The following is a 23,092-nucleotide window of genomic DNA, read 5'->3' on the forward strand; positions in this document are numbered from 1 at the left end:
AAGAATGTCCCTGGTATTCTGATTGGTATCACATCGAATCTGTAAATTGCTTTCAGAAGAATGGACATATTGATGATAGTCTTCCAATCCACAAACATGGCAGATTTTTCCATTTTTGTTTTATCTTTTATTTCTTTAATTTTCTGCAGTTCTCATTGCAAAGATCTTTGACATCCTCAGTCACACTCATTCTAAGGTATTTGATATTTTTTTGTAGCTGTTGTGAATGGGACTGATCCTAGAAGCTCAGTCTCACCCATAGCATTGTGTACACAAAGGCTGTTGACCTTTGTGTATTGATTTTATACCCTGCTACTTTACCAAACTCTTTGATCAGTGCCAGTAGTCTCTTAGTGGAGTTTTTTGGATCTGCTATACACAGAACCATGTCATTTTCAATTAGGGGTAGTTTGGCTTCATCATTCCCAATTTGTATCCCTTTGATTTATTTTTCCTGCCCAGTGGTCCTGGCCAAAACTTCCGGGATTATATTGAATAACAGTGGTAAGAGTGCGCATCCTTGCCTGCTACCAGATCTCAATGGGAATGTGTCCAAGTTTTCCACATTCACTAGGACGCTGGCCCTGCGTTTGCCATAAATTGCCTTGATGGTGTTGAGGAATGTTCCTTCTATACTCAATTTGCTTAGAGTTTTCATCATGAAAGGGTATTGTATTTTATCAAATGCTTTCTCTGCATCTATTGAGATAATCATATGGTTTTTGTTTTCAGTTTGTTAATGTGAATGTTGAATCATCCCTCCATACCAGGGATAAATCGCACTTGGTCTGAGTGGATGATCTTTCTGATGTGTTGTTGGATTCTATTGGCTAGAATTTTGTTGAGGATTTTTGTATATGTTCATCAGGGAAATTGGTCTGTAATTATCTTTCTCTGTTGCTTCTTTTTCAGGTTTAGGGATTAAGGTGATGCTGGCTTCATAGAAAGAATGAGAGAGGATTCCCTCCGTTTCAGTTGTTTGGAATAACTTGAGAAGAATTGGAGTTAGTTCTTCTTTAAATGTCTGGTAGAATTTAGCAGTGGAACAATCTGGTCCTGAGTTTATCTTTGTGGGGAGGCCTTTATTACTGATTCAGTTGCCATCTTGGTTATGGGTCTGTTTAGGTTTTCCATGTCTTCATGGTTTAATTTAGGTAGGTTGTATATTTCCAGGAATCCATCCATTTCTTCTGGGTTTCTCAGTTGTTGGCATACAGCTCTTTCTAGTAATTTCTGAAAATTCTTTTTTATTTCTGCGGTGTCTGTTGTTATATTTCCTTTTTCATCTATAATTTTATTGATTTGGGTTTTCTCCTTTTTTTTTGGTTAGTTGGTCAGTTTTATTTTTTCAAAAAGCCAGCTCTTCGTTTTGCTAATCTTTGGTATTTTTTTGGATTTAATTTTGTTGATTTCTTTAATTTTAATTATTTCTTTTCTCCTACTAGTTTTGGGTTTGGTTTCCTGCTGTTTCGCTAGATCCTTGAGATATATTAATAGTTCATTTATTTGGTGCCTTTCCAATTTCTTGACGTAGACAGGAAATTGTAATTGCTATAAACTTTGCTCTTAACATTGCTTTTGCTGTATCCCGTGAGTTTTGATATGTTGTGTTGTCATCTTATTTGGTTGCAGAAATTTTTTGATTTTTTTCTTTTGATTTCTTCTGTGACCCACTGTTCCTTCAGGAGCATGTTGTTCAGTCTCCATGTGTTTGCATATGTTCTAGAGATTCCTGAGTGCTGATTTTCAGCTTCACTGAATTGTGATCTGAGAAGATGCATGGTATGATTTCAATTTATTTTGAATTTGCTGAAACTTGCTTTATGGCCTAGTAAGCGGTCAATCCTAGAGAAAGTTCCATGTTCGGCTGAGAAGAATGTGTATTCTGCAATTGTAGGATGAAAAGTTCTGTAGATATCTGTTAGGTCCATTTCTTCTGTAGTGTCAGTTAACTCTGCTGTTTGGTGATTTTCTGTTTGGTTGATCTGTCGATTGCTGAAAGTAGGGTATTGAAGTCCCCTATTCGTATTGTGTTGTATTAGAGTCTAGGTCTCCGTTTAGATCCATTAACATTTCTTTTAAATAGCCAGGTGCCCTGTAATTAGGTGCATATGCATTTATAATAGTTACATCTTCCTGTTGAATTGATCCTTTAATCATTACATAGTGCCCTTCTTTGTCTCTTTTAACAGTTTTTGTGTTAAAGTCTATTTTGTCTGATATTAGGATGGCTACACCAGCTCTTTTTTGGTTTCTGTTGGCATGGATGATCTTTTTCTATCCTTTCTCTTTCAGTCTGTGTGCATCTTTTTGGTGAGATGCATTTCTTGTAGGCAGTAAATATATGTATATATTTTTTGTATCAATTCATCCAGTCTGTGTCTAACTGGATAGTTAAGGCCATTTACAGTCAAGGTGAGTGTTGCTAAGTAACAACTTTGCCCTGCCATTTTTACAAAAATATTGCTGTTTTTTACTTTGAAATTCCTTTAAACTTTCACTGAGAGATTTTTTTCCTTTACCTTCTTTCGTGATGATGACCATGTTTCTGTGTTTCTGTGTGCAGCACATCCTTAAGTATCTTTTGTAGGGCTAGATGGGTAGAGAAAAAATTCTTTGAATTTGTTTGTCATGGAATTTCTTTATTTTACGTTCATTCATAAGTGAGAGCTTTGCAGCATACAGTATTCTGGGTTGACAGTTACTTTCTCTTAAGACTTGGACTGTATCTCGCCATTCTCTCCTAGCCTGTAGGTTTTCTGATGAGAAGTCCACTGTGAATCTAATTGGAGAGCCTCTAAAAGTAATCTAGTGTTTCTCTCGTGCACATTTTAGAATCTTTTCTTTATGTTTTAGTGTGTCAAGTTTGATTGCAATGTGTCATGGTGAAGATCTTTTCTGGTCATTCTATTAGGAGTTCTATGTGCTTCCTGTACTTGGATGTCCCTTTCTTTATCCAAATTAGAGAAGTCATTACGGAGTTTTAAAGAGGGCAGATACGTCATCTGATTGACAGGCCAAAATGATTTCCCTGAGTTAAATATACAGAATGGAGTGTGGCACGGTCAGAGGATTCTGAGAGCCCAAATGAGAGCCGGGAACGTAGGAAGAAGTGAGTATTGCAGGGAAAGCAAAGTCAGTAGCTTGTAGCTTAGGGTCCAGGAAAATGGGTCAGAAGTGTCGACTGGACTGAGGGACCCACTGCCACTGACAGTGCTGTTGTGTGTTGGAGTGGGTGAGGTTGTGTGGGAGGGGAGGAAACAGAAAGGCAAGGTGAAGGGAGGCTGGTCGTGGAAGCAGTAGGGGGCTGAGGATGGCCTTGTTTCCCGAGTGGGACACGCCCTGTCGCGTGGATGGGGGAAAGATGCTGACAAGTTGGGAGCAGCAAAGGAGAATGCATATCCCAGGGACCCTGAAGGAGGCAGGACGGGGAGTGATGTTGAAAGGCCCTGGAGTTGGGGATCATGAGTCAGTCATGGACTCGGTGCCCTGCCTGGGTCTAAAAAAGGCAGGATTGCTTCCTTCAACCTTAGGGTTTCTGAAGACCAGGGGAGAGGGATGACAAGAGGCAGGTGGTTCAGGTTTTTAGCAGGGGTGACTGGTGATAGGCCAGGGAGTCTATGTGGCTGTGAGGGAGAGGAGGTAATAGGTATAGGCGGAGGGGAGGCAGAGGCCCCTGTGAGAGGTGTTTTTTATAAATGAGCTGGAAGGGAATCAAGTTGTCTGGAAGTTAAATTTGGCTCTGAATTCACACATACTCTAATTTTAAAAATAATCCACTTAGTTGAGAGGTGGAAAGAAAGTGATGAAGAGCTCCTGTCTGCTGGTTCCCTACCCAGCTGGCTGCAATGGGTGGGACTGGGCCAGGGCCTGAAGCCAGGATCTGGGGACGCAGTCCAGGTCTCCTGTGTGGGCAGCAGGGACCCAAGGACTTGAGCTATCACAGCTGCCTCCCTATGTCTACATTAGTAGGAAGCTGGGGTCAGGATTGAGAACCCGGAGTCACCCCTGGTGCTCTGATATTAGATGCAGGTGTCATGACTGGCCTTACCTGCCAGGTCAAACAGCTCCTGTTCATCATGTCCAGGATATGACCAGATGTGGAATTGTATGATTTAATAAGAGTACATTTTTAATGGGTCATAATTTCAAGGGTATAAGAAACTTTTGGCTTGATAAAAGAACAATTTTATCATTTGGGTAGTCTTAGAAGATAAATTTTAGGTGAATAGAATCTGATTTCTTCTGTCCAGAAAGATTTATTTTGAGGCTGGTGGAATGGTGCAGTGGGTTAAGCCACCGTGTGCAATGCTGGTGTTCCTGTATCAGAGTGCTGGTTTCACTTCTAATCCAGCTCCCTGCTAATGCACCTAGGATGGCAGCAGAGGATGGTCCAAGTACTTGGGCCCCTGCCACCCATGTGGGAGATCTGGATGGAGCTCCTGGCTTCAGTCTGACCTGGACTATTGAGGCTGTTTGGGGAGTGAGCCAGTGGTGGAAAGATGGATCTCTCTCTCCCTCTTTCTGTGTCTTCCTCTCTCAAATAAAATAAACAAACAAACATACATCATTAAAAAGATGGAGTTTTTTCCACCCTTCTTTGTGGTGCCTCACTTTTTTGGTGACTTTGAAAGGTTGCAGGAGTTTTCTTCAGTTATCTACATGAATTTGGTTAATTCTCTGTCCAGAATCATGGCTACTGTCACTCTAATCAGTGTACTTGCTAACCACAGTGGCTTGATTCCTATTGAGCACATTGTCCCACGACATGACAGACTTTGTTTTACTTGTGTTTTGTGGAATGATTCTGAGAATACTACTGAGTTGTGTGTTCTGTGCTTACATATCGTTCTGGATAATGGAATGCTTTGATCTGGGGATATCTATATTATATCTACCATTATCAGTAAGATAGTGCTACTCTGAGTCAGATCATACTGTTCTTAATTCTTTGTATATCTGACTTCTGAGGAGGGAGGTTTATCAACATCACAGGTGACACAGCGTGAAATGGAAGAAATAACTTGCATGGGCAGTGCATCAGAGACCCTTGATCTGGTCATAAATAACCATAGACTATGAAGAACCTAGATTTGGAACTGTGCTTGCTTTCTTTTTCTTGAATGGGTTAATATCTTTTGTGCTGTTCGCTTCACTGTCTCTCCTTCCACTTCATTTCAGGATGAAAAAAAAAAGAACCCCAGAGAATGCTGGGCCGTTCCCGTGGCTGCATACACAGTGCTAATGAGGTGCCTTCGGGAAGGGGTAAGACTCCTTTGTTGTCTATAGCCGCCTGCAATTGTAATAACCCTCCAGGCACTGTGTGAGGATGGTAGCCTGCAGCAGTGCAGGGGCTTGTCAACCCAGCTTGCTCCTGAATTTAAATAATCCCGACAACCCACCAGGAGCAAGTGACCTGTACTGCAGCAAGTGCAAAAATGAACCAGCTTCCTCATTCACTTGTTCAAAAATCTACTTTCAATGCCAATGGCAAGCGTAAACAGTGTAACCAGCTTTTAATGACATGTTGTTGATGACACTCCTGTGCCCCTCTTGGAAGCTATCAGGACACCAGTTGAGGAAGCAAGGTTGATGCAGAGAATTCTCTGTGAGCCTCAGACAACCCTCAATTATCTTGTCAGGTTGCCTTCTTCAGGTTCAGACACAGAGAAGCTTCCAGTAGCTCCCACTGATTTTAATATTAAGTAGGATTTGTTATGTGATGTGGTTTCTCGATTTATTCACATTGTTTCGTGTGCTGTTGGTAACCAGTGAAGAGCAGCCAGCTGGCCCAGCAGCCGCTGTCGCTCCCCCTCTTCGTGGAGGAACGACACAAAACCCTGCGCTGTTCTTTCATCTGCTCGGCCCTCCCCGGGTTTGCTGCTGGTTCTTCCCGGGTTGGCTACTATCCCTTCCACCTCCGTGGAAGGGCAGTTCCCCCTGGCCGCATTCCCCACTTCCGCAGGGGAGCGGCACCCCGCCAGCCGGTTCTCTCGGGGGCTGCACGGGTTCCCTTAGATGTTCCCCATAGATGTTCCTGGTGCATGCCGTTTCTCTCCTCCTTTATGGTCCTCCTCCGCCAATCCCAACTCGGCCGCCCACACGCCGAGCACGCTGCTCTCCAATCAGGAGCAAGTCCTACAGTCCATCAGTTGAACTGGAGGCAGCTGTGCGGAAGCTGTTTACTTCTCTCCCAGCGCCATATTGTGGGAGAGCAGATGCATAGAATAAGTCCTAATTCGAGTAACTTAGTCTAGTCCGGATTGCTCCCCACAGATCCCCCTTTCTTTTTATTTTTTAGCGTTGATACACGCCTGTCTTCGGTGTCCCGCGGTACACACTCTGCTCTACTTGCTAGAGTTGCCACAGGCTCTTACAAGTCCTATCCATCAGGCAAACCGAATCCGGGTCCTCTCTTCGCCATGTTGTGAGGAGGTTTTTAGGCGCTGATGCGTGCCTGTGTTCGGTGCCCTGCAGCGCATGCTCTGCTCTGCTAGAACTGCCTGCAGGTGTTTACAAAACCTATCAGGCAAACCGAATCCAAGCCTTCTCATTGCCTTTTTGTGGGGGAGACTTATTAGTGTTGGTTTGTGCCTATCTTCGGTGACCTGCAGCTCATACTCTGGTCGAGCTTTGCTGGCGCTTACCGCCTTAAATCAGGCAGACCGAATCCAAGCCTCCTAATTGTTGCATTGTGGGGAAGCTTTACTGATGTTAATTCGTGCCTGTCTTCGGTGACCTGCGGCTAGCCGCCCAGGTGCTCATCGCCTCACTAATCGGGCAGACCGAATCCAAGCCTTCTAATTGGCATGTTGAGGGGAGGCCTTATTTTTCTCTATTTCTCTATCTCCGGGCATTCCTACCTCTCCCATTTCACTTCTATCTTCCAGCATTCCCATTTCTCTTTTACTTCACTTCCAAACTTCTGTTTCTCTTATCCCCGCAGCTTCCCGCTCTCATTCCATTTCTAAACTTCTGTTTTCTCTTATCCCCGCGGCTTCCCGGCGCCTCGCCCTGCCGGCAGCTTCACGGCTCCGCGCAGCTTCCCGGCGCCTCGCCCCGCCAGCGGGCTCCGCCCCGAGGCTGCTTCTCCGCGCCTCACCGGCTCTGAGCCGCTTCAGCCCGCGCCTCATCTGCGCGGCTTCCCGGCTTTGCGCGGTCCGCGGTCTCCACGCTTAACCCTTTCGCGTCTGAACCACGGCCTACGCCAGCCCCGTTCCCTATCTACTCACGCCCCGTGCTCTCTCTGCACGCGGCGGCTTCCGCGAGTAACACAGCGTAGCTTGCGTCTCCACCACTAGCATTCAATCCAAGTTCCCCGGGCTAGCCTGGCGAATTCAACCCAGCGTACGTCTCCGCCCCACGATTTGGCTTCCCGTCCTTTGCTCCCCGGGCTAATCAGACGGATCCCAATCTGGCTTGCGTCTCAGCTTCTGGTTTTAACTTTTCGCCCCCTATTCCCGGGCTAACTTGAGAATCCCAAAGTGGCTTTCGTTTCCGCCTTGGCCTGCCCCCCGCGGCTTCAATTTCCCTAACATTTTTCTCTACCCGGTATGTTTCCCCAAGCTTTCCTCCAACGATGTTCCTCCCTCATTTCTCCTGGCCTCTCCCCACAGTCCGCGTCCAAGCCTGTTTGTTCTAGCTTTCACTTTCGCTTTCGACCTTAGAGATTTCTCCCAGCTTCCCCCCGTAGTCCGTATCCGAGTCTATGCCTAGGCTTTCAATAGCTTCTTCCGGCTCCTTTTTCGTCCGGCTTTTCCCTAGGCTGTTTGCTAGTCTCTCTCTCCGGTATTTTCCCAATTCTTCCCGTTTCTTCCCGTTTCTTCCCTCCTAAGTTTGCTATCCGTCCTAGGTTTCCTATCCGAGTCAGGTTTCCTATCCGAGCTAGGTTTCCTATCCGAGTCACGGCACCATTATGTCGCTCCCCCTCTTCGTGGAGGAACGACACAAAACCCTGCGCTGTTCTTTCATCTGCTCGGCCCTCCCCGGGTTTGCTGCTGGTTCTTCCCGGGTTGGCTACTATCCCTTCCACCTCCGTGGAAGGGCAGTTCCCCCTGGCCGCATTCCCCACTTCCGCAGGGGAGCGGCACCCCGCCAGCCGGTTCTCTCGGGGGCTGCACGGGTTCCCTTAGATGTTCCCCATAGATGTTCCTGGTGCATGCCGTTTCTCTCCTCCTTTATGGTCCTCCTCCGCCAATCCCAACTCGGCCGCCCACACGCCGAGCACGCTGCTCTCCAATCAGGAGCAAGTCCTACAGTCCATCAGTTGAACTGGAGGCAGCTGTGCGGAAGCTGTTTACTTCTCTCCCAGCGCCATATTGTGGGAGAGCAGATGCATAGAATAAGTCCTAATTCGAGTAACTTAGTCTAGTCCGGATTGCTCCCCACAGCCGCCTGGTAGGTTTGCAGCTCCTGTGTGTCTCTAGGTAAAAGACATAGCAACCAACCTGAAAGCTTGGCATTTTCTGTTTGCTTTAAATCATTTGACATTGTTTCACCCAAGGCAAAGCCATAGGCTAAAAACATTCCTTAAGGAATGAAAAAAGTAGATCAGGATAAACATCTTCCTTTTGAGTGCACTTCTTCTTGCATTCTGTCGTGACCTGGTAATGTTTCCAGGTAGAAATGCTCTCCAAGGTTTGCCCCTGGAGACCCAGCAGGGAAATTGAAGCGTTTCCTAGCCTGTGGGTTTGAATACTTACTCAGTTGTCATTATAGGATATGAGGAAGCCAGTGAGTTGTATTTGATCAATAATATGAGGATTAAGTCATCTTCACCCACAGTCAAAAGACAAGTTTGGGTTCATTGTTCAAGGCCTTCAGACAGGCACACTTTGGCCCCCAGATGCAGATGTGGGATTCCTGTTCTTCAGTTGTCTCACCTCTCGAGGGTGATAAGATAAAAATACAGGTTGGGGTGTGTCAAATGCATAGATGCGAAGAGTTACAGAGGGAGAGACTGAGAGGAAGGTCTTCTATCTTATGGTGACTCCCCAAATGGCCAGAGCTGAGCTGATCCAAAGCTGCAAACCAGGAGCTGCTTCTGGGTCTCCCACGTGGGTGCAGGGGCCCAAGGACCTGGGCTATCTTCTGCTGCTTTCTCAGGCAAATTAGCAGAGAGCTGGGTTGGAAGTGGAACAGCTGGGATGTGAACCAGCAGTCATGTGGGATGCTGGCACTGCAGGCGGAGGTTTAGCTTAGTAAGCCACAGCACTGGCCCCTATTTTTATTTTTAATTTTTAATAAAGTTTTTATTTAATAAAAATAAATTTCATAGGTACAGCTTTAGAAATACAGTGATTGCCAGCGCCGCGGCTCACTAGGCTAATCCTCCACCCTGCGGCGCTGGCACACCGGGTTCTAGTCCCGGTCGGGGCGCCGGATTCTGTCCCGGTTACCCTTCCAGGCCAGCTCTCTGCTGTGGCCTGGGAGTGCAGTGGAGGATGGCCCAAGTGCTTGGGCCCTGCACCCCATGGCTCCTGCCTTCAGATCAGTGCAGTGCGCCGGCCGCGGCGGCCATTGGAGGGTGAACCAACAGAAAAGGAAGACCTTTCTCTCTGTCTCTCTCTCTCTCACTGTCCACTCTGCCCGTCAAAAAATAAAAAGAAACACACACACACACAAAGAAATACAGCGATTAGGCCCCTATTTTTAAGTTTTAAACTTAAGTTTTTGGGTTAGGAAGCTGGCCTAGTGGTTAAGGTGCCTGGCTCCTGCTTCCTGCTAATGCAGACCACAAGAAGCAGTAGTTACGGCTTCAGTAATTAGGTTCTGATTAGGTTCCTGACGCCCATGTGGGAGACCTGGATTGTGTTGCCAGCTCCCGGCTTTGATGTAGCCATCACTGGTATTTGGGGAGTGACCCAGAGGATGGAACTGTCTCTTTCTATTTCTCTAATAAGTAACCAAAAAAAAAAAAAAACTTTATTGCCTAATAAGATGCAATAAATTGTAACCTTTGAGGGTTGTATCTTTTACCTAATAGCTCTTTCCCCTCTCACCCCCTGTGTATTCAATTGAGCATATAATAGACGAAATAATGTTTGCTATCCTCGTGTAGCTCCATATTTTAGTACCACACTTGATTTTAATTGCATTGGTATGTATGGGAAGTCTGTGTGGTTTTCCTCAAGAGAGAATTGTAGCAGGCAATAATTTATGAAAATTGGACCTTGTATTTTTGAGAAGCTGTTAAGTATTGCGTTGGCAGCCTGTACACTAACATTGTCTCTACCAAACAGGTAAATTAGGGGGTGATGATTCTCCTTAAAAAGGCTTTGCATCCTTACAAAAATAATTATAGGGGTTCTTTTAAATAGCAAATTTGTCTAATGTGTTCAGGACATAGTGCAGATGGAAACACATTTTAAGCCTTGTGTCTTCAGTCGTTTCCAGTACCACTGGTATTTGAGTGGAGGCTCGGGTCTTTGTGAAACATGCCTCATAGAGAGTAGACGCTTGTGCTTGGTTGGGAATGTGCACTCACACACCCTGTTAATTTATAAAATGCTCGTGGCCTAGAGAAAGCTTCATTTTGCTTCTTGGGTTCCATCTTGCCCTTTCTTTCATGGTGTAACCCCTTGCTGACTTCTGGTGGAAAACATTCCCAAGTTTTGCTTTATGGTGTTTGTGTCTTTGAATGTATTGCTAAATATAAAATGGATTGGTTCTTAGTGTATTAAATGGCCAGCTCTCTGCTGTGGCCCGGGAGTGCAGTGGAGGATGGCCCAAGTGCTTGGGCCCTGCACCCCATGGGAGACCAGGAGAAGTACCTGGCTCCTGCCATCGGATCAGCGCGGTGCTGATGGTTCTTAGTTCTTCAACTATGTGTAAAACGGATGGTGCTACATTCTTCTAGCCTTAATTGTTTTCTTATAACTAGGCAGAGGTTGATAGCATGTTAATTATGTGAACAGTAGCTTATCTGTTCCACTGTGCAGTATGATATTGTTGGGCTATGCCTCTGGATGGGAAGGGGATGTTCAGAAAGTTCATGGGAATTGCATGTAGTGGCAAAAAAAAAGTGTGGATCTCAAATTGTTTTTGAACCAAAAGAAACTTTAATTCACTTTTCAAAAAGATCTTATTTCAGAGGCAGAGTTACAGACAGAAGGAGACGCAGAGAGGAAGGCCTTCAATTCACTGGTTCACTCCCCAAATGGCTACAACGGTCGGAGCTGGACTGATCCAAACCAGGAGCTTCTTCTGGGTCTCCCATGTGGGTGCAGGGGCCCAAGGACTTGGGCCATCTTCCACTGCTTTCCCAGGCCATTAGCATGGAGCTGGATGGGAAGAGCAGCTGGGACATGAACCAGCGCTCATAGGAGGTGCTGGCGCCGTAGGCAGAGGTTTAACCTACTAGGCCATACCCCCTAGCCCCATTAATTCCAGTTTTCCAAGAACTTGTTGCAGCACTTTCATTGATATACACCTGTGTATCAGTCTGTATTCCCATCAGCTGGGAATGGGCATACCCATTGATCCACACATTCTTGAACATTGTCTTTGCCACCCTGATGGGTATTAAATGGTTTCTTCTAGTACTTTTTTCTTTTCTTTTCTTATTTTTTTTTTTTAAGGATTGATTTATTTATTTGAAAGCCAGAGTCAAAGAGGGAGAGAGATCATTCATTGTAAGGTTCACTCCCCCAGTTGGCTGCAACAGCCAGGGATGGGTCAAGCGGAAGCCAGTAGCCAGGTGCTGCATCTGGGTCTCCCACATGGGTGGCAGGTGCCCAAACACTTGGGCCATCTTCTCCTTTGCCCAGGCTGCTAGCAGGGGGCTGGATTGGAGTGAAGCAGCCTGGACACAAACCCAAGCTCAAAAAGGATGCCAGCATCATTTATCCCTTTTGACACAATAGCAGCCCTGGTCTTCCAGTAGTTTTAATATGCATTTCCCTGATTGATAAGAATGTGCAGTTTTTTAAAGTAGACAGATCACACTTCATTTAGTGAAAATCTGTCTTGTCCCCATTGCTCTGCTGTGTCACTGCTGTCTTATTCAGGTCCAGGCCTCTTCCAGGGCTCCTTTTGGTTCTGTGGCTTACTTATTACCTCTGTATCACACGACCTACATGAGTATTTTTATTTTTAACATGGGAAATCATTGTTTCAGCATTATAATCTCCACCCCCAAGAGCCTCTCAACCGTTTGTTTTTAACTCTTTCTCACTTGAATATAATTTTTAGATCAACTTTTTGAGTTAACCTATGGGGATGTCGATAGAAATCAGATGTGTAAATAAGTTTGAAGAAATTGATATTAGCATGGAATGGAAGACACAGTCTAAACACTAGCACTAAAGTGAATGACACATTGGATTTTAGACGCCTGGAATGAGACGGCAACTGATTAAATTCCTTTGAATTCTTGATCACGTTTAGAGCTGCCTTTCAAAAAATATATACATATATAATGAGGAATATAAAAAGAAAGGCCATGTTTCAAATCATTGTTTTTTTTTTTTTGTTTTTTTTTTTTTTAAGATTTATTTATTTCAAAGTCAGAGTTACACAGAGAGGAGAAGCAGAGAGAGAGGTCTTCCATCTGATGGTTCACTCCCCAGTTGGCCACAGCAGCCAGAGCTGTGCTGATCTGAAGCCAGGAGCCAGGAGCAGCTTCTGGGTCTCCCATGCAGGTGCAGGGGCCCAAGGACTTGGGCCATCTCCTGCTTTCCCAGGCCATAGCAGAGAGCTGGATCGGAAGTGGAGCAGCCGGGTTTAGAACTGGCACCCATATGGGATGCCGGCCCTTTAGGCCAGGGTGTTAACCTGCTGTACCACAGAGCCGGCCCCTCAAATAATTATTTTTGTTCATTTTAGAATTTAGCTTTGTTAGTTATGAGGTATTTATAAGCCTTATAAATGCATGTTTTTTTTTTGTTTTTTTTTTTTTTGTTTTTGTCAGATAAGTTGAAGCACACTGGGTTAAACAGGGTTGGATGGTTTTATTTGTTGGTTTTGAGTTCTTTTCAGAGCCTTTTTTCTTTTGTAAAGATTTTATGTATTTATTTGAGAGGTAGAGTTACAGAGGAAGAGACAGAAAGGTCTTCCATCTGCTGAATCACTCCCCAAACGGCCATGACGGCCGGAGCTGCGCCTATCTGAAGCCAGGAGCCAGGAGCTTCTTCCAGGCCTTCCATGGGGGTCTAAGGGCCCAAGCACTTGAGCCATCTTCTACTGCTTTCCCAGGCCATAGCAGAGAGGTAGACTGGGAGAGCAGCAGCCGAGACATGAACCAGCACCATATGCAATGCCGGTGGTGCAGACAGAGGCTTAGCCCACTAAGCCACAGTGCCAGCCCCTCAGAGTGTCAAATTGTAATCTAATCCAGGGGACTTTGTGTGCAATACTTTGAAAGTTACTTGGCCTCCGACCTTGCCCTATCCCATGTTGTGTTGTGTGTCCTCTTTGGGAGAAATCATAATCTTAGACTTGGGACTGTGATGAGTGTGTTAAAATAATCTGTGGTACGTTTTCGTTTTGTTGGAATTAACCAAGATGTTATGTTTTCCGAATAGGCCAAGCTGCTCTATGCACATGACACCCGTAATTTTAATAGTGATAGAGTCGCTCATCAGATGTCTTTGTCCTTATTACAGATGTAAGTGTTCAGATGGGAAGAGGGAAGGTATTTAGAATGAGAGACTGAGGATGGACTGCACAGAGAAGCAGGCAGAGGGGCAGGAGTGTTGAGAAAAGGGGGTGGCAGCGTAGCGGACAGAGGCAGGATCCGTGATGCTCCCAAGTCAGGCTTTTGGGGCTGGTGCTGGCATCTGGGGCACCAGAGCGGGAGTCGCCTGTGGGTTTCAGTCCCAGAGGAGCTACTCTTCAGAGGTTTGTGCTTGGCTGAGCCCTGGGGGCTGCACTTGCTGAAGTTTGCTGTTAGCACAAAAAGCGAAACTGGAACTGTCTTGTCTTCCCCATGCTTCGGACTCAGGTGCCCCCCAGTCTGAGGACTCGGGCCTCTGTTGCTTTGCCCTTTATGTTTGTGTACGAAGCAAAGAGCAGTTCCCTCCTTAGGATCCTTGCTAAATGCATCTCAGGACTATGGGTGTTGAATTTAAGTGACCCATCGTCTGTATGTGTGTAGAGTAGGAAGTCTGAGAAGATTGGCGCGAGTGAGACTTTAGTTTTCTCTGAGTTGGTAGCCAGTTATTCTGTAACACACACAGATGCTCAAAATAGTCCTTGGAGAATTTTGGTATGTTGAGAGAAGATTATACATCTCTTCTTCTTTCTTCTTCTTCTTCTTCTTTTTTTTTTTTTTTTTTTACAGGCAGAGTAGACAATGAGAGAGAGACAGAGAGAAAGGTCTTCCTTTTTCCGTTGGTTCACCCCCAATGGCCGCTGTGGCTGGCACGCTGCGGCCGGCACACTGCGCTGATCCGAAGCCAGGAGCCAGGTGCTTCTCCTGGTCTCCCATGCGGGTGCAGGGCCAAAGCACTTGGGCCATCCTCCACTGCACTCCCGGGCCACAGCAGAGAGCTGGCCTGGAAGAGGGGCAACCGGGACAGAATCCGGGGCCCCGACCGGGACTAGAACCCGGTGTGCCGGCGCCACTAGGCGGAGGATTGGCCTAGTGAGCCGCGGCGCCGGCCATCATTTGTTAATTAGAGCTTTTCTTTTTGGTAAAAGTAGTGGTAAATTGTTTGTGTTTAATTAGAAGGACTGAACTTTAAAAGAAGTTAGCCATTGTATGTATTAGATTTGAAATGTTTTAGACACTATTTAGCTAAAACAGAGATGAGTTAAAATGTATTAGCTGTATTTCTTTTAATTTTTTAATTATTAAAAAAATTTTTTTTGACAGGCAGAGTTAGAGACAGAAAGATCTTTCTTCCGTTGGTTCACCCCCTCAAATGGGTGCTACGGCCAGCGTGCTGCGCTGATCCGAAGCCAGGAGCCAGATGATTCTCCTGGTCTCCCATGGGGTGCAGGGCCCAAGCACTTGGGCCATCCTCCACTGCACTCCCAGGCCACAGCAGAGAGCTGGCCTGGGAGAGGGGCAACTAGGACAGAATCCGGCGCCCTGACCAGGACTAGAACTCGGTGTGCTGGCGCTGCAGGCAGAGGATTAGCCTAGTGAGCCATGATGCCGGCCCGCTGTATTTCTTTTAATTGTTACAATCTAAGTGCAATCTCATCGAGGAAATGTATGTGCCATGAAACTTGGTTGTTTTTTTTTTTTTTTTTTTTTTTTTTTTTGGTTCATCCTCACAGTTCCCCTTGCCTCTTGGGCAGTAATGGTAAGCATCATGTATACTGAATTAGAATAATGGTTTTTTCTTATTAATCTCTGTATGGTTCAAATAATTAATAATTTCCTGGATGCTGTTATTGGTAGGACACTAAAGAGCTTCCTAGTTTTGGAGTTTCCTAACGTGTCTGAAGTACACCTTTGGGAATGCTATGCAGGAGCAGTTCTTGGCTAGGGCAAAGCCGGGGAACTCGGCTGCCCGAGAGCTGGTAGAGCATGAAGTGCCCGAGCACAGCATTTCACTGCTGGCGTGAGGTTGGCACCTCTTCGCCTCGTGTGACAGGTGCACTCAGGGGAGCGCTCCGAAGCCTGGCTTTGCTGGATGTGCAGTGTGTGAGAGGTGATGAAAGATCAGTCGTCGGTCAAGGATTTACATTGGTCAGGTTTCTTCTGTATGTAATGACGGACCTTCTGGGTCTTCTATTTGTCTTTTTGTTAGTATTTTTCAGCCTTACAGCGTCATGATTACAGGGAATGATACATTCATGATTCCAGGTCTGTTTCCTTTTGACTGCGTGTGTGTATGTCTAGGGAAAAATGTGAATTTTGCCATTGTTGGGTGATGTTTTTCCCATTAGGTTGAGCTTAGTAATCTGGCAGGTAGGTAGTAGGTAGACAGACACAGATCTCCTGTATACAGGGATGGCTTTTGTATTTTTGCCTTATCAGATACTGAATTGTGTGTTTAAGTTATCTTCTTCGATAATGTAATTTTGTTGTATTTTTCCTTTCATGTTTTTTGAGTGTCATTGGATATGTACAAAATCCTGATTTTTTACCCCTTTAGCTTGTTGCATTTTTTTTATCATGATGGTGTGACTTTAAAAAATCTTCAGTAATGCTTTTCGCCCAAAGCCTTTTTTTGATATTAATACAGCTATATAAGTCGTCTTATGTGAAATATATCTCCTTTGATTCTTTTTCTACCTTTCTATCACTTTGGTTTAGATGTGTCTCTTCATACTGCTTATTTAAAAACTCTTAAATTAGTTACTTTGTGTTAGCTATAATTAGTTCATTTACATTTATTGCAGTTGTTTGAGTAATTGTATTTATAGCTCCCATCTCATGTTGTGTTCTTTGTTCCCTCTGTTTGTATTTTTTCTTTGTCTTCATTGCTTTGTCTTTTCTCATTCCCTGTAATGAATATTGCTCTTGTTTTTTTTTTTTTTTAAAGATTTATTTTATTTATTTGAAAGACAGAGTTACAGAGAGAGGTAGAGACAGAGAGAGAAAATCTTTCATCCACTGGTTCACTCCTCAGTTGGCCACAGCGGCCGGAGCTGTGCCGATTCGAAGCCAGGAGCTTCTTTTGGGTTTGCCACGTGGGTGCAGGGGCCCAAGGACTTAGGGCATCTTCTACTGCTTTCCCAGGCCATAGCAGAGAGCCGGATCAGAAGTGGGGCAGCCGGGACTTGAACTGGCGCCCCTACTTCAGGCCAGGGCTTTAACCTGCTGCCCCACAGTGCCGGTCCCTGCTCTTGTTTTTGAAACATATTTTGTGAATATGGTTGTAGGCTGACAGTGAGTGTTCTGTTAGTGACTGGAGGTACTCTTTCACTGTCTTCCGGTGTATTTGTAGCTGTGAGAAAGTCTTGCCATCATCAGAACCTTGGTTCCTTTTGAAGGAGACACTGCAAATCAAGTGAGGGGCTACTTTGCTTTTAGCTCCTAAGGGGCTTCTCCTCCTGCAACCGGTGTCCCCTCTCCGGTCCCTCCCAAATACACCCTCAGTCGCCACCACAGGTTGGCAGGGAATCTGGTAGGAGGAGGAGTTGTTTGCTGTTCACATCTATTGTGCAGAGTTGTGGCCACAGTAGGCTCTCTTTAATGGCGCTGGGATAGGGAGTTACTGCGTGACTTCCTCCTCGTGTGGGTCCTCAGCTTTGCTTCTCATTCTTCTTGCATTTTGTTGGACCAGTGTTTTTGGGACAAGCATCATCTGAAGTGCTCTGAGCACCTCTCAGGGTTCCTGCCTGAATAATCACTGGCCTAAGAATTTGGTGATTTTAAGAGGACTTACTCTCTTACTTTATGCTGAGCATAATGTGGTTGCATTCACAGAGAGAAAGAGCAGGTTGTCTGGGTATCTTCTCCCGAATAATGCAAGAAATGAAAATCTGTATTCATTCTTTAATGAAATACTAAAATAGTAAGCTCCATAAAACAAACTCAAGGTGCCTTGAAGCCTTTACAGGAAATACTATAGTTTTAATAAATCTAAAGATATGAAAATAGTGTCAGTGTTTTACATGTGATTTTTAGTATCTTTTAGAGAAGTAGACGTGTAGATAATTGTATTTTGGCAGCAACACCATCCTATCAAGGTCACCTTGAATGTTATTAGATCTGCTTACACCATCAAAACACAGTGCAGTTATTTTTTTTTTTTAAGTTTTGTTTTATTTTATTTGGAAGAGTTACAGAGAGAGGTGGAGAGAGAGAGGTAGAGAGAGAGACAGAGGTGGAGAGAGTGAGTCAGTCTTCCATCCCCTAGTTCACTCCCCAAATGGCTGCAATGGCCAGAGCTGATCTGAAGCCAGGAGCTTCTTCCAGGTATCCCACGTGGGTGCAGGGTCCCAAGCCCTTGGGCCATCCTCTGCTGCTTTTGCAGGTGTGGTCGCCGGGAAGTGGATCAGAAGTGGAGCAGCTGGGACTTGAACCAGCGCCCAAATGGAATGCCAGTGCTACAGGCCAAGACTTTGACCTACTGTGCCACAGCACTGGCCCCTGCAGTTCTTTGTTAATTAGCCTATCTTTTTTCTAATAACCATAGCTTTTATTATCATGATATGATGAAACACATCTTTGTTTTAAGTGATAGATAATAGTTTAGTCCTAGTTAATCCTTCCAAAGAGTTAATTAAGCAGAAAATAGTATGGATCTTACTTCTGTGTGGCATCCCACAGGGGATTCCAGAGGCACTAGGGTAGCTGTTTTCAGGCAGTGGCAAGTAGAATTGGCATGACAGCCTCACCGAGTTTACAGAGCACTGGGGCGACACATGGCCCTGTTCCATCCTAGGTGTTAAAAATAGTTGTGGGCTTCTAGCAGCAGGCCTGAGTCCTCTAGGAATTGACTGACAGCTGTGATAGAGAGAGCACATGTGAAGGTGCAGGAGAAGCCCCCATAAATAGCTCTTTGCCCGTTCCCCCAGTGCATTCAGAGGAAGGGCTTCAGAACCTGCTGAGAAATAGGATGAACATGCGTGGGAGGAAGCTTCACATCCTATTTGTGTGCAGTGAGAGCTGGGTGGGCACACAGGCCTGGGCATCCCGGGGATGTGGGGAGACAGCTCCGTGTGAGGACTTGCCCCCAAGGGAAGAGGGAAAGAGCTGTTGTGTCCGGTTTATTTTTTTCACATGTGCCAGCTGGATGACACATTTCATTCCCCCCTTGAGTTGAAGGAAGAAAGGAGCGGAGAGAGGCTGTGTCACATTCATTCATTGTGGCCACGTGGAGGGCAACAGGGACCTGGGGAAGAATTCTTCCCAGTGCTCTGAGAAACGACGCGTGCCAAAGTTTGAGGAAGTGGAAGCATCTCTAAACTTTATTTTCTAGCGGTGTTAGAACTCACGCTGTATAATCAGCAGTAGGAAGAAAATATAACATTTTTTGAGAATTGACTGTTTCATGGTCCAGGTTAAGCGTTCATACGTGCTGTCTCATTTAATTACCAAGCTTCCTTGTGTTTTATTATACCCATTTTGCAGATAATGAAACAGTGCCACAGGAATGCAAAACCACGGCTGGATCTTAGCTAGACTGCTGTCTTTCACTCATCTCTCAACCTTTTAACATGAAAATACAAACATTTAGTTTATTTTTTAGAGATCTTTTATTTAATAAATACAAACTTCATAGGTACAGCTTTTGGAATATAGTGGTTCTTCCCCCCATACCCACCCTCCCACCCCACTACCATCCTACCTCCTACTCTCTCTCCCATCCCATTCTTCATTAACATTCATTTTTAATTATCTTTATATACAGAAGATCAAGTCTATACAGAGTAAAGATTTCAACAGTTTACATCCACACAGACAAAAAGTATAAGGTACTGCTTGAAGACTAGTTTTACCGATAATTCTCACAGTACAACTCATTAAGGATAGAGGTCCTACGTAGGGAGCAACTACATAGTGACTCCTCTTGATTTAACAATTGACACTCTAATTTATGACATCAGTGAGCACCTGAGGCTCTTGTAATGAGCTGCCAAGGCTATGGAAGCCTTCTGAGTCTGCATACTCTGTCATTATTTAGACAGGGCTCTAAGCAAAGTGGAAGTTATCTCCTCCCTTCAGAGAAAAGTACCTCCTCCTTTGAGGGCCCCTTCTTTCCACTGGGATCTCACTCAGAGATCTCTCAATTAGGCCGTTTGTTGCCACAGTGGCTTGGCTCTCCATGCCTCAAATGTTCTGATGGGCTTTTTAGCCAGATCCAAATGCCTTAAGGGCTGAATCTGAGGCCAGAGTGCTGACAAACAGTTTAAAAAGTTCAAATCTGAATGATGTAAAAATGTCTCATGTAGAATTAGCAGGTACCCTCTCCACATAGCCCACACCTACAAACACTACTAATGAAGCATTTTATATCTTTCTATGCCCTTCCTTACATATTTGCGTAGATGTATTATTAAACAAATATAGGATTATATTATACATATAATTCTTTCTTATACTCAATTAAGGTATAACATACAAGATGCTCAGATAGTTAATATTGATGTAATTATTTTCTCCCAGATTCTGTGAGGCTTAATGATTTCATTGAACAGAAAGGCAAACTTTGATTGAGATGTAATTTAATCATTTTCTTCGTGTAGTTTTTTGTCCTGCTTAAGAAAGCTTTGTGTACCTCGGAGTAGTCAACATGATCTTTGATCTGTTTTAGAAGATTTGGGTTCTAACTTTTACGTTTAAATTTCTGATTAATCTCAAATTTTTGCTGATTTTTTTTTGTGACCTAGACTATGGTCTAACTTGGAAATTTGAGTATGTGTGTGTGTGTGATTAAGCATATATCTTATTTGAAAGATATGTTTACAGAGAGGGTGAGGGGAGATAGAGAAATCTGCCATTTGCTGGTTTATTTCCCAATGGCCAGGGCTGGGCAAGGCTGAAGCCAGGAGCCTGGAGCTTCATTGGATGCCCCATGTGGGTAGCAGGGATTCAAGTACTTGGGTTCATCTTCTGCTGCTTTCCCAGGTGTATTAGCAGGGAGCTGGATCAGAAGTAGAGCAGCTGGGACTCAAACCAGCACCCACATTGGATGCCAGCATCTCAGGCTGTTGTAGACTTAACTCACTGGGCTACAATGCTAGCCTCTCAAGATTTTGATAAGAATGTATGTTCTGGGGCCGGCGCTGTGGTGTAGCGGGTAAAGCTGCTGCCTGCAGTGCTGACATCCCATATGGGAGCCGGTTCAAGTCGCAGCTGCTCCATTTTCGATCCAGCTCTCTGCTCTGGCCTCGGAAAGCAGTATAAGATGGCCCAAGTCTTTGGGCCCCTGAACCCACGTGGGAGACCTGGAGGAAGCTCTTGGTTCTTAGCTTCGTGTTGGCAAAGCTCCAACCATTGTAGCCATTTGGACAGTGAACCAGCAGATGGAAGACCCCTCTGCCTCTGCCTCTCTGTAGCTCACCCTTTCAAATAAATAAATAAATCTTAAAAAAGAAAAAAGAATATGTGTTCTATTTTTTGTTGAATGGAGAATTTGGTAAATATGAAACTTGTTATTGGTTACATCTGAGTCTTCCATTTCCCTACTGACTTATGTTTTCTTTTGGCTTCTTGTTTTGCATACTTTTATATTTTACAGGATACTGCACTTTATAATAGAACCTTAAACTAAAACCTTACCTATATAATGTAGAAAGCATCCTGCAATTGATATATAATAGCCATTCACCAGAATAATGCAGCTGTCCACTCTGAACCTTTCTGCTGTTGTCATTTTGTGTATGTTATAAACTTCACAGTATTACTGTTATTTTTCCTCTTAAAAATTCAGTTGTATTGGGGCTGGCACTGTGGCACAGTAGGTTAATCCTCCACCTGTGGTGCCGGCATCTCATATGGGTGCTGGTTCTAGTTCTGACTGCTTCTCTTCTGATCCAGCTCTTTGCTATGACTTGAGAAAGCAGTACCAGATGGTCAAAGTGCTTGGGCCCCGGCACTCACATGGGTGACCTGGAAGAATCTCCTGGCTTCGGACTGCCAAAGCTCCAGCCTTTGGGGCTGTTTGGGGAGTGAACCAGCAGATAGAAGACTGCCCCCCTCCCAACTCTACTCTCAAGTAAATAAATATTTAAAAAAAAACTTCTTATATTAAATATTTAAGAAAAATTCAGTTGTGTTTAAAGAGGGTAAAAATTAAAGACAGGAGTCTATTATATTTACTCAAATATTTACCACATATATATGTGTATAAATATCTGTACACACACACATGCACACACATTTATTTGGAAGGAAGAGAGAGAAATCTTCTATCCACTGGTCCACTTCCCAAAAATGACCACACAGTCAGGTCTGGGCCAGGGTGAAATCAAGAACTCCCTCCGGGTCTCCCATTTGAGTGGCAGGAGCCATCTCTCGGGTGTATTAACAGGAAGCTGGATCAGAAGCAGAGCAGCTGGGACTTGAACCAGCGCTCTGATATGCGATGCCAGTGTTGCAGGCTGTTAACTTAACCCACTCTCACTGCACCACAGCACCGTCCCCTGTTCTGTCCTCATTTAGGTTGATTCCGTTTTCCTCTCAGTATCATTTTTTTCTGCCAGAACAATTTCCTTTAATAATTTTATAGTGTAGTGTAGTTGGTGATGAATTTTCTCAGCTTCATATGTCAGAAAAGTGTTCATTTTACCTTCTTTTAACTATAGTTGCATATATATATAGGATACAGTGTAGTTTTATAATATATGTATACATTGTGGAATGATCAATCAGGGTAATTAGCATATCAATCACTTTTTACATTTATCATTTCTTTGTGATGAGAACATTTAAAATCCTCCATTTTGAAATATACAAGTATGATAGTTACTTAGTAACCAGAGTCTCCTTGTTGTGGAACAGAACCCCGGGAGATTTCTTTCCTATCTGATTGTAACTTTATTGACTAATGTCTCCTTCCTCTTCCCCATCTATCCCATTACTCACCTCCAGCCTCTGGTAACCCCATTCTACTTCCTACTTCTAGGAGTTTGGCTTCTTGAAATTTCACATAGAAGATGATACGGTATTTGGTTTTCTGTGCCTGGCGTATCTCACTTCACAAAATACCCTCTGGGTGCCCATGTGTTGTCACTAACGACAGGATTTCCCATTTTCTAGAAGCTGAATAGTATTCCGTTGGGATTATGGAACACATTTTTTTAAAAATTATTTTTTTGAAAGGCAGAGCTACAGAGAGGCAGAGGCAGGGAGAGGTCTTCCATCCACTGCTTCACTCCCCAAATGGTTGCAGCTGCTGGAGGTGAGCCGATCTGGAGCTCCATTTGGGTCTGCCACATGAGTGCAGTGGCCCCAAGGACCTGGGCCATCTTCCAGTGCCCTCCCAGGCACATCAGCAGGGAGCTGGATCGGAAGTGGAGGAGCTGGGACTTGAACGGCAGCCCATATGGGATGCCGACATTGCCGATGACAGCTCTTCTGCTATGCCACAGCATCAGCCCTTAACCACATTTAAAAATCCATTTATCCGGGCCGGCGCCGTGGCTCAATAGGCTAATCCTCCACCTTGCGGCGCCGGCACACCGGGTTCTAGTCCCGGTCGGGGCGCTGGATTCTGTCCCGGTTGCCCCTCTTCCAGGCCAGCTC

At 44.7% G+C, this 23,092-nt stretch overlaps 1 protein-coding gene across 14 annotated transcripts in view; it reads left to right on the forward strand.

Moving 5' to 3' along the window:
• The window catches only part of ULK4 (unc-51 like kinase 4), a 598,567-nt gene that overhangs the window by 96,578 nt on the left and 478,897 nt on the right, over nt 1-23,092 (forward strand). For all 14 annotated transcript variants that reach the window (XM_089306514.1, XM_070050985.2, XM_089306513.1 and 11 more), the window contains exon 19: nt 5,182-5,265. In XM_089306514.1, coding sequence (XP_089162640.1) covers nt 5,182-5,265 — 84 coding nt within the window. The remainder of the gene's footprint in view (nt 1-5,181; nt 5,266-23,092) is intronic.

Source organism: Oryctolagus cuniculus, chromosome 10 (assembly GCF_051225735.1).
Source record: "Oryctolagus cuniculus isolate XC-2025 breed Fujian yellow rabbit chromosome 10, ASM5122573v1, whole genome shotgun sequence".
In the NCBI taxonomy this organism is placed as follows: Eukaryota; Metazoa; Chordata; class Mammalia; order Lagomorpha; family Leporidae; genus Oryctolagus; species Oryctolagus cuniculus.